This window comes from Sebastes fasciatus, chromosome 12 (assembly GCF_043250625.1).
Source record: "Sebastes fasciatus isolate fSebFas1 chromosome 12, fSebFas1.pri, whole genome shotgun sequence".
NCBI lineage: Eukaryota > Metazoa > Chordata > Actinopteri > Perciformes > Sebastidae > Sebastes > Sebastes fasciatus.
Genome location: NC_133806.1, coordinates 1952869 through 1965428, shown reverse-complemented (window position 1 = coordinate 1965428; position 12560 = coordinate 1952869). Strand labels below are relative to the sequence as shown.

General features: G+C 42.0%; 1 protein-coding gene across 2 annotated transcripts in view; it reads right to left on the bottom strand.

Annotated features, from left to right (window-relative positions):
• The window catches only part of tsnare1 (T-SNARE Domain Containing 1), a 151976-nt gene that overhangs the window by 87397 nt on the left and 52019 nt on the right, over nucleotides 1-12560 (bottom strand). For both annotated transcript variants that reach the window (XM_074652601.1, XM_074652600.1), the window contains exon 4: nucleotides 11326-11395. In XM_074652601.1, coding sequence (XP_074508702.1) covers nucleotides 11326-11395 — 70 coding nt within the window. The remainder of the gene's footprint in view (nucleotides 1-11325; nucleotides 11396-12560) is intronic.

Sequence of the window (12560 nt, the reverse complement as noted above, 5' to 3'; positions counted from 1 at the left end):
TGAGGAGTCTGGGAGCAGCTGGCTGCAAGGGGAGGTGTGAAGGGTGGAGGGAGGTGGGTGTGGGGAGACTTAGTACTGGTGGTGGTGGAGGTGGTGGGGGGTGCTCTTCTCTGACTGCAATCATAGTTTGAGGGGCTTTACAGGATTATTATTTTTTTCGTATACCGGGCTCTGATAAGGATTAAATCACCAAACTGGAGTTGCTTCATACACTGCTGACCCGCCGCTAGCTCAGATGACAATGCAGAACATTTGTAAAACTCAGCACTGACGCACTGAAGTCCAAAATACACCGGTGCTGTATGATGTCACCTTGTGTACACTGACCACACAGTGAAGGCAGCACATCAGCCGCTTTGTCAGTCCTCCATCGGTGTCTACACAGGATGTGTTCAACCGCTGTACTGATGTGAGCTCACAGCCCAGTACACAATCACTGTAGTTACCAGTCTGAGGTTAGGCACTTACTGGCAGTTTGATGGAGGGTTGACATTAGTTCCATCTTTGTGCGTTTAGTGGACTGGTCTGTGTTAGCTTGTCACTTGGTCTGGAGGTGTGAAGAGGGGGTTGTATGACGTGTTGTCCGACCTCGTTGGAAAGCAAAGGTGCGTAAAGCTGTTCTGAATGATAATTGATGTCATATAGAAGGGGACAAACTGTTCTCACTCCCAACTCTTCAAATACAGCAGGTTGGTCAGCGGCCCGACGCATCAAACTGTGACGCTCTACGTGACATTAGTTAATGGCGGAAGTAAAGGAGGAAGTCAGGTTACGTAGTATAAAGACTGACAGATTTAGCTGTGGCGGGTGGCGGTCAGGGGCGATGGATGGGTCAAACAAACACAGGACATTAACCGAGGAGAGCCGTGCTTTTCCTGTGTAGGGCTGTCAATCGATTTAAATATTTAATCGCCATTGATCGCATGATTGTCCGATCGCAATGAATCGCGAATTAATCCCACATTTTTTCAAATGTTCAAAATGTATCTTCCAGGGAGATTTGTCAAGTATTTAATACTCCTATCAACATGGGAGTGGGACAAATATTGTCCAGAAACCCTCACAGGTACTGCATTTAGCATCAAAAATAGCATAACTGCAGCCCAACAGGCAACAACAGCTGTCAGTGTGTCAGTGTGCTGACTTGACTATGACTTGCCCCAAACTGCATGTGATTATCATAAAGTGGGCATGTCTGTAAAGGGGAGACTCGTGGGTACCCATAGAACCCATTTACATTCACACATCTGGAGATCAGAGGTCAAGGGACCCCTTTGAAAATGGACATGCCAGTTTTTCCTTGCCAACATTTGGCGCAAGTTTGGAGCGTTATTTAGCCTTCCTGACAAGGTAGTATGACATGGTTGGTACCAATGGATTCCTTAGGTTTTCTAGTTTCATAAGATACCAGTTTCTTCACTCTGTGGCTCAGAGGGTAGAGCAGGTTGTCCACCAATCGGTAGGTCGGTGGTTCGATTCTCGCTGCTCCGGTCACATGTCGATGTGTCCTTGAGCAAGACACCCCAAATTGTTCCCGAAGACATAGCCATTGGTGTGTGAATGAGTATTTAGATTACATCCTGATGGGCAGGTTGGCACCTTAGCAGCCTCTGCCATCAGTGTATGAATGTGTGTGTGAATGGGTGAATAGTGTAAAGCGCTTTGAGTGGTCAGATGACTAGAAAGCGCAATATAAATGCAAGTCCATTTACCATTAACCATCCCGCTGAGTCCGCTACAACCTAAAAATTGCAAGTTGTGTTAATGCGTTAAAAGTAATTAGTGACGATAAAACAAATTTGCATTAAAGCGTTATTATCGCGTTAACTTTGACATCCCTAGTCTTGTGTGAAACCAAAAGTCAACGTTGACTTATTGTGAAGTAACATAATGTTACGTAACGTTATGTAAGCGTAAATTGACACATAGAAAAGTGATGCTGGAGGGGTAACTAGAGTGTCATAGTTTGATGTGTAAGGCCACTGACCAAGCGTCGGTATTTGATGAGTTGTGAGTGAGAATGTATTGCAGAAGGAGATGTGCTAATCGTTAAATATAGGGACACAGTGCACGTTTTCAGAAGAGTCCGTCCTTGGAAGGATTTCAGCGCCAGAAATAGTTTTAAAAAAAATGAAAAAAAGAGCTGAGAGTTCAAACCCTGGCTCCTCACCTCCACATCGCTGGCCAATCACGGCGTGAAGTGGGTGTGAATTTGGGATTTTTGGAAAGTTACAGAAAAGGTTGGCCACAGCTCCCCCAATCAGACATCTGAAAGGTGTGGGGGACGGGGTTGCCGAGGCAATTCAACCATCCGACAAGCAGTTCTGATGAAGAACACTGGCAGCTTTAGCCTCTACCGGAAGAAATGCACCTCCTGATGAGTCCAGTTGTCTTATTTTCATGCTGTGTCTTGTTAGCTGCCAGCTAGCTGCTGGTGTATGTGACATGTGGGTACAGAGGTTTAGAGCTGGTTAAAGGCTCCTTCAAAGGAGTGCTGAGTAACAAAAGTAATGTAATGAGTAACTAAATACAGTAGTAAACTTACATAATTGATTCAATTGTTTAAAGTAACTTGGCCAATGCTGGTACATACATGCATGAGCACAGCCTAAACAATGGGCTGTGGGTTGTGGTTACAAATTTGAAGCATGAATCGTTACTCCTCCTGTGTAGACAGCTATATTGGGAACATTTATTATGTCAGAAACATGTGAGACAGACAACTGTTAATGCCAAGTTCAGACTACTTGATATCGACTCAGTAATTCTCCAATCTAACAGACATGGAGCATGTGGTACAAAGTGGAGAAGTGATGAAATCAATCCCACTTTTTTGGTGTGATACACCCTTCACACATGTGTATGCTGCTCACCTTCACACCATGAAAGGTTGCGGCTTCGCCGCCTTTCAGAGAAACCCGGATTATGAGACATTGATTGTTGGTGATGCCAGTGAAGTATGTCTGTGGCACTTCCTTTACCAATCACACATGATGCACATCCAACGATTTGTGAAAGACTGAAGCCAAGTCAGTGGAAGACAGTGATCATTTAAAACTATGAAAGCATTGTCTAATCTGATCCCAGCTATCTAAAAGAGACGCAGCTGAAACGTGCGTGACTCACGCGGGCAGTGTGTCTGCTCTAACCTGTTAACATGGACGCCGAAATAAAAAACAACAGGTAACGCAGCCGCCACGCGCTGCTGATATTCCCTGTGTGTCTCGGGCCTTAGAGTGATGAGACTAATAGATAAAAGAATGAAGGAATTTTTTCTAACACATTGCAGGTCTCATCAGCTGCACATCACACAAAGAATATATGATGTTCCTCTGATAGACAGATGATGGCCATGACACACAAGAGTGTGCCAGCAATAGGCAGGGAGGATGACTGAAAGCTGATGTAAACAATGTAGTTGGTCACTTCTTTCGCCTGAGTCAACTCTATGCACTGAATGTAGAACATGAGATGCCGTTAAAAGCTCCTATTCATTAGTAAGTAGACCTTTGAGCTTTGATTCCCTTCACTAAATATTGTTCCCGAAGGTCAAGAATGAACATCCTTGTTAGGCCTCAAGGATACATACGATTATGTATATAGGTGAGAAATACTATGAACGTAACTGTGCTTGTTTACAAGAAACCTCCACAGGGAACCTTTAACACGGTTGTATGCCTCTGCCAACCAGTCGGACGGATGTGCGGACAACCCAAAAACATAATGCCTCCGGCCACAGCTGTCGCGGAGGCGTAAAAAGTTCCAATGTGGTGCCTGACATGCTGACTACACATGCAGCGCCTGATCCAAAACACACCTGACATTTTATATTTATATTTATAGGGATGTGTTTCAGGTGCTTATCTTGAGACTTCCAATGAGAGCAACAGGGGGGGAAAAAAGAGTTCAATTCCCACATCACAAACACCGTCAAATTATACCCATCTGAACCACACAGCTGCAGTTATGAAATCCAACTGACATTTAAATGTGCACCTCCAACAGAACATACACCTACTGCTGGTTCACACATACACATGGCCGTATGAGACGTGGTGCTTTAACGTGGGTTTGAGAGGCAGAGCGATGCCTGCTTGCTCGTTGTGTAAGAGTGGAGGAGGAGGACGAGGTGGAGAGAGGTGCATCCACACAGTCATGACGCGAGTCGGAAGAGATGGCTGTGACAATTCTACCCGTCTCCTGCATGTGCCCAGCCATGTTTGTGAGGAATGTTGATTTCTCTGCTTTCTAGTAATTGCTTACACCGTTGTGATGTGATTACACAGCACAGTAATTACCAGTTCCATGACTCGGAGGCCTGTAGTGTCGCGCCGGTAGACATGTGGAAATGGTGGATTAAGACGCTGCAGCTGTGTGTGTTCACTTAAGGGATCTCCCGTGTTGCTGGTCCATACGGTCACACTGGGTGTGGTGATCCTCATGTTGGTGTGGTATGAATATTCAAACAAGTTATCCTAATTAAATGAAAAAATAGGCCTTCCAAAACGACCCATACAAACGTTTTATGACCATTTGTTAACAGCAAGACAACATCCCTGCCTTCAGAGACCGTTGTGACTGTTGAACAAGACTAAGGGCCATATTTAAACCATCTATAGCGTGTGGTCTAAAGTGCATGGCGCAAGTGCATTTAGGGCGTGTCCAGCTACACTTTTGCTAGTTAAGCGGCGCATAATCTGGGTGCAATGTAAGGCATAAGGGACAAAGGGGTTGTATTTAGTCTCTTAATTAATAATAGATGTGTTTTGGGCGTAACAGGAACCAAACCAATCACAGTGCCATCTCCCATTCCCTTTAAAAGCCAGGTGCGTCTGCACATTGGCACATTGAAAAAGCGAGCCGTTTTCTGCTGAGGAAACGGATCTGCTCGTGCAAAGTGAAAGTGCGCTAGCAGATGTATGTGGTACTTCAGTCCTCTGTCCTATCAACAACTCCATTTGACTGCATATGAGCGAACGCACCGTTAGCCTCTTTAACCGGTGCAGGTGGCACGGGGGGGGGGGGGGGCAAAATTCATTATATGATAATAAACACGAGGCCAAATAATGAGAAATATGTATTGATAAATAATGAAAACTGTATTACTGTCCGATGCAACCCACGGGGAGACTCAGACCGGCTGAGCGGAATCCTCCGTGGGCTGCATTACGCACGGACTTGTAGCCGGGCGCTGCCGGAGAGGAGGTGGGTAGTGCGTAGATCCATCAGCCTCAAACAGGGAACAGCAGCCTACGTCTACACATTCACACACAGAGGGATGATGGGAGGAGACGCCACAGAGGCATGTGTGCACCGTGATCTCTCTGGTCACGGCGGTGATGCCAGTGAGCGGAGGAGCGCTGAGAGAGCGCTGCAGGTTGCAGAATGCCTGAGAGCCTCTTTTTATTATATTCTGAACTGTCACCTGCTGCCTGAATTTATTTTTTCCTTAAAATAAATAAAAACATTGTTCTAGCGCCGACACAGTTTAACTGAGGAGGAGGAGCGCTGCTGTGTGCGTAACAAGCAGAGTGTACGCGTGTTGTGAACCTGCCTGTAGACATATCTTACTATCTGAATAATGGACCCTTTAATAACAGGAAAATACTGCGGCAGACTTTAGACCAGGTTTTTGTTGGTCAATCGCTTTCTGCTGCCTCAAGTTGCGTCAATGCTCCAACAAAGCACCTGACCACACCTCATTTTAAGACCAACATGCCCATTGGTGCACAGATGGGCGCAAGTACATTTCCTACTTACACAAAGTGGGCGCTGGGTGTGAGAATGACAACTGCGTTGGTCTGAAACTAGCAATGACAGTTGTGCCGCTTTGCACCGCTTGTAAGATAGGGCCCTCAGACTCTACAGTCTTAGATGCTAGTAGCTCTGTGAATCTGCTCTTAAACACAGCAGCACTTTGAGCTGTATCCTGTCATCAGCATGCTAACAGGCTCACAGTGACAACGTCAGCAGACTCATCTACTGCTCTCAGTTCACTAATATCTATGTCTGATTAGGCTACAGGATATATGAGGGTTTTTTTCCCCCATAGCCTTTCTCTATTTTATTTTTTATTTTTTATTAAGTTGTGCAAAACGATAGATAAAAAAAAAATCTACATGATACAAACAAATAGGACAATTACAATGACACTTAATTTGTAGCTTTTTCATAAGTTAACGCTGGCTGACGTAGCATGTTGGATTTATGAATGATAAACTTCACATTTCATCAGCTTTGTGCTTTTTTTTTTTAATAATGTATGATTAGCTGATATTTCTAGCAGCACACATGACACAAATCAAACAAAAGATCTGCGTACTTTATTAAAAGCTCCAAGCAATTTTAACTGTGCAACATTTTGATCTAACGCAGATCTTTGTCAGGAATGATGAAATCATTGTAATCATGTTGTTTGTTTGCTGACACGTTCATCCGTCTGATGACACAACGTTTTGTTCCTCAACAAAAGAAAACACATAGTGAACAGACAAGACTATATTTTACTGGAACACCACCATGAATACATTCACATTCATGTTGCATTGAAATGTTTCATTAGATCAACTTTTTGTCAAGTTTATGGTTTGTTTAGTTTTCTGCATGATGAAAATAAAACAGACTGGCAGGCCGTAAGTAAAAAAAGTGTCAGCATTGTTTTAGTTATTGTATTAATACCCGTCATTTCCTGATAATTTACAGACAGAACTAGAGAGATCTGTGTCGTCTAATTATAGGGAAACTATACACAACGTTCTGAGACAGTTCATCTAGAGTTTCATGTATAAGCAGTTGTTTATTACCAAAGTCATGTTCTTGAAAGAACTGCTCAATTTAGATAAAACTTGGGAAACAGAACGTATCAGCTAACTCAGTAAATCAAATCTAAAAGATCCAGATCATTTCAAGACTTTCCTTTTGATGTTGTGGGGATTGTTGGGGGGGACTTCAGTTAAGTATGACTCTGCATTGGTCTTTTATACTCCTTCTTACATTGTACTTCTTAAACAATGTATGAAGTTCAGATGTGAATACTAATTATGCAGAACTGAACCTTTCAGAGTGGTTTCATATATCACATCAAATTACATTATTATCACCTATGTAATTTGCATATGAAAAACATCTTCATCCTTCTAATTATTTATTAGTTATTGAGTCCTACACCGATAAATAAGAGTGGGAATCTTAAAAGAAGACAGAATAAGGGAGTCACCCTTTTTATAAAACTCATGAGATCAGTTGACTTCTATTAAACAGGTTGAAATGATCTAACCCCAATGGCTGATTATTTAAGAGACTCAATAACAACTACATTCTTGCTAAGATGAAGATTTTTTTTTTGCAGTGTGTGCAATGTTAAAATGCTAATTTACAAAGTTATTCCAGCAATCAGTTAAATGGGTAAAAAGTGCAATACTTCCCTCTGAATGTGGTGGAGTAGAGGGGGAAATACTCAGGTACAGTACATGCAATCCACAACTGTATTTACGTAAAGTACTTTCCACCACCAGTAATATGTGAACAATTTCAAATAATAATTCAAGTAACTATTTGCCACAGTATTTATGTTTCACTTGCTCTTGTTTAGTTTCAGTTCCTTTCCCTCTTGCTGCAGAGTCTATCTGGTATTATGATGTGCAGCAGCAGGCCGTGTCTGCAAAGAGGCCGTCAGTCAGTCGGGGGGCGCTCTCCTCCAAACACAGCCCAGTGTCCTCTGCCGTGTTATAGCCAGAACACAGTGAATGCCTAATGCGCTAACAAAGACAATGACACTCAGGGGGTGTCGGCCATTAATCTACTTAGACTTTTTGCCGTGTGCATTTCTACGATTACAGGGGCGGGTCAAATTCTATTAACCGTGAGATTTGATTCTTTGGTGGGTTATGGTGGGTTACCATTCTAACCACGGGCAAAAACAACGCCTGCTTTTATTTCATACAACTCCAGAGTATTGCTTCTTGCAGAGGAACACACGTGTGTGTGTGTGTGTGTGTGTGTGTGTGTGTGTGTGTGTGAGAGCGAGAGATTAGTGCACTATGCATGCATATGGCCTTTTGCAGTGTGACTGGATGGAGATCAGATAGTCCTCAATATGTTACTGCAGTTAATCATGAAGACCCAAGGGAGAGTTGAGTAGAGAGTGTGAGGGATGTCGCTGGCTGTGTGGATGGTTGGAGGTCAAGGGTGTGATTTCACAGGATATTCTCAAAACCATTTTAGACCCCAACCTCTACTCCCTGTAAAGTTACTACTCAGCCATCTTAAACCTGATGAGAGAATGATCTGCCTTGAGTAATATCTATACACTAATTGTGTTATCAACCGCTCAAAATCAGCTTTTGGAGAGACGCAACCCGACGTCACACTGCGTAACATCACGTAAGCAGCAATCAATGGGCCATTCAAATCAAAGTGGTCGATGAAACGAGTGTCACTCCAATGGGACATTTAGGATTCCCATACACTGCCGGTGAGCAGGCAACATTAAAATGCCATTTGCAGCAATGTCCGGTTTTCCAAACGTACCAGGAGCAATTGACTGTACATGTTGCAATAAGGGCACCTCGGGACCACTTTCATTCTGCCAGTGTTCAGATCATTTGTGAAAATGGTATTGACAGATGTAGAGGCTATATGGCCAGGCTCCCGTGACAAGTTTATACTGTCTCAAAGCAGTGGAGAGAGAAAACTGCAAGCTGGTGCAGTATCAGATGGATGGCTTCTTGGTAAGATTTATGCCATAAATAAATAAAAAAAATGCATGTGTAGTATTTGTTAGTCTGTTGTGCTTCACTTTTTATAGCAACACACTCTCACTCCAAACTCATCAAATACGCGGGGTACGCTCTAGGTACCCCTCTAGTGTCAGTTTTGGACTTGTCAGGGACGGCGTGCCAGATTCCCGCTCGTTGCAATGCATAGTGTCTTTTCAAAATGAAACTTCCGTGTTCACGGGAAACGTAGAGTTTCCGCTTGTTACTTGCATACAGTCTCTTTTCAACATAAACTTATAACGTAGGTTTACTAAAATTTGAGGTTTACTTTGGTTGAAATAAGTATGTTTGTAATGTAAAATAAGTATGTATGTTACATAACTGGCATTACTTAGTGTGTAAGTAGCATGGAACTAATGTCAAATAGGTCAACGTTGACTTGGTTTCATACGGGACATGAACAGTGGTCTCCTGGGAGAAGGTCCTCTTTGTTTCACCAGATAATATCCTAAATGAATCTTGAAAAGAGACAGTTTTCCTCAATTGTGGATATCATTATGAAGAGTAACAATTGTTTCCAGAACCAGCATCTTCTCCTATACTTCACTACTTCAGTATTGTGTAACTGAAGGTGCAATATCTTAAGTTACACACTCAACTTTATAGATATGAACTGACAGTTACTTGCTCTATTCAAACAGTCAATTCAGTCAATAGACCCTCATCAAGAAAACTTGCGGTTGGTTCTTACAATCTGCATGATGCTTTCTTTCTGTCCCCCAAACACTGTACAACAGATTGTTCTATTTTGAGTGCCATTTTATTGCTAAAATGATTTGTATGTTTTTGGCCCCTGGAAAATTTGACTCCCTTTGGGGTAAGAAAGGCTTGCAATTAGCATTCACTATATAGGGAAATGAAACTAACTCATCTACATGTAAACCCCAGATAACAATATCAATAGTATTGTTATTAATGTGTCTTGAATGTCATCAAATTGTGTCATAACAATCAGTTAATGTTAAGGTTTATCAAGGAGAGAACTGTTGCAACTGCAAAAAAAACACCGTTTAAAACAAAAGCTCTATAGTTAATGAGCTCTAAAAGTTACCATTACATTCTTGAATCAGGAAGTCTTCTGACTGGTTTCTGGAACAATCTTCCAAAACACAAAGCTGCTACATAACACAACAAATCATCCCGGGTGTAATTTGCATCAGTCGGAGGCACTGGATGTGTTGTTTGCATCCAGCATCAATACTGCTGGAGGAAAATGGGCAGTTAAAAATAAAAGCAGCCAAGCATTGTCAGTAAGTTTCCAAGGCGATCATAAAAAAAATGTTCAATAGAATTGATGACATGCCAGCCAACACAGTGGGATATAATGCATTTTAAACAGACGCAATCATCTCAGATTGGCCACTTTGTCATCAGCTTTGAATCTGGTAATTGCTGGCAGCTCAACTCAAAAAGAATAATCAATATGAAAGAGGGCGATGAAACAAAGAGAAAATAAGGAAAGCAGAGATAAATGTAACCCTTACACTGATCTGGACCAGCAAGTATATACAATGAAAGTGTACGGGTTGCTGGGAACAAGAAAAGGGGTTAATGCAAGTCAACGCGTTATTATAACCTTATTATTATTTACGTTTACGTAAATCCATTCATACGTCATGCTTGTCGGCAAGGAGGTTAAATAATGCACCAAATTTACGTTAAATGTTGCCGAGAAAAAAAACTGGCATGTGAATGTAAATGGGTTCTATGGGTACCCACGAGTCTCCCCTTTACAGACATGCCCACTTTATGATCATCACATGCAGTTTGGGGCAAGTCATAGTCAAGTCAGCACACTGACACACTGACAGCTGTTGTTGTCTGTTGGGCTGCAGTTTGCCATGTTATGATTTGAGTATATTGTTTTATGCTAAATGCAGTACCTGTGAGGGTTTCTGGATCAATATCTGTCATTGTTTTGTGTTGCTAATTGATTTACAATAATAAATATATACATGCATTTACATAAAGCAGCATATTTGTCCACTCCCATGTTGACAAGAGTGTTAAATACTGAACTAATCTCCCTTTAAGGTACATTTGAAAGGATAAAAAATGTGCGAATAATTGCGATTAACTTTGGACAATCATGTGATTAATCGCGATTAAATACTTTAATCAGTTGACGGCGCTAGCGATTATATATTATTACGTACATTAATGCTTAAAGCTTCTACGAGGAACTGTCATTTTTGTGTTGATTTTGATCTCTGTGGACAAAAGCAGGAGTGTTTCCAACACCAGACTCCATTTAGAAAGCCTCTCGTTTTACTGTATGTATTACAATTTCAATTTGTAAAGTAGCTTGTTGCTGTCTAGCTGCTGGGAATATGCAGTGGAGTAAAAACTAATATATAGCAATGTTTCTCTCTGAAATGTTGCATAGAGGTATAGAGTGTCCTGAAATGAGACTACTCAAGTACAGATATCTCAAAAGCATGCTCAAGAACAGTAAGTGAGTAAATGCTAAAATACTTAGTTACCATCCTTGGTGTGTGTGTGTGTGTGTGTGTGTGTGTGTGTGTGTGTGTGTGTGTGTGTTACTCACAGACTCTGCCGTAGCTCTGCTGTATCTCTAGATGTCCCCAGTGACTGAAGATTCTTCTCTAGTGTGACAACTGGAGGAACAATACAAACATTGAATGTGTCTGGAACACTTCAGTCTTAAAGAAAAACCTTCCATTCATTCTACAAACTTATTATGAAACAATTTCAAGTCTTAATTAAACTCAAATCTGAATTAAAGATTACTTTAACACTCATATAGAGCAAATTCTAATAATTGTTTAAAAGAACCTCTCACCATTTCATCCTTTGGGAAATGGGTAAATATACTGGATATAAAGAGAAACAACACCATACTGGCACACAGAAAATAGAGAAAAGGTTTAGAATTGATGAAGATATCCATCACCAAATAATCCTGTTTTAAACCTACACCACTTCTAAAAATAACCCTAAACCAAAGCAATCATTCTACAACTACCTGTATGCCAAATTTAAACATATTACTAAAACTAATAAACTGATATATTATATTATTATAACTAATACATCCAACAATCAAGCATTAATCCTTACATTACCTTAATCCAAATTTAATGTAGCACTTATTTCAATACATACTTAAAGGGACTGTTTGTAAGAATCAGAAATGTCTTGTTAACAGCTTCACCTGTGGCCGTTAAGTCAACGGAAGTCAGCGTCCTGTTGCTGGCGCTTGTGCTCGCTCTACATAGACATGAAGGAGCATCGCTCAACACAGTGAGGAGACACACGTCAGCTAAAAGCACAATATCACTCTATATTTCAGCTGCTTGGCAGTAATGTTAGCTGACCAGACCAAGGTCTCTCCATGAATCACTGCTGATCCTAGTGTTGGCTTTTCCTGCCTCAGCCTCCCGACCGCGGCCGGAGGGAACGGGGGAGACGCCGGAGTTTTGGTCGGAGACGATAACGTTTCTCTCTGCGGAGCCCCGTCACTTCACAAGACACGGGAAACCTCTGTTGGTCTGGAGGAGCTGCAGCAGTTATTTCTGCACAAATGTCCACTGTACATTCACTAGATATTCTCAGAGCTAAACTAACTCTTCTGCAGTGTGGAGTGTGCGCGCATGCACGTGAGAGGTAGAGCGAGAGAGTGAGAACGAGCGCGGTGTGTGAGTGAAGGCAGGCAGAGGAGCAGAGTACAGCAGAGACTCCGGTCCTGGAGACCAAAGCTACGGTCTCCCCCGCGTCCTCCGACCGCGGCCAACACTGTTTAACAGACGGGCTTCACTAGAT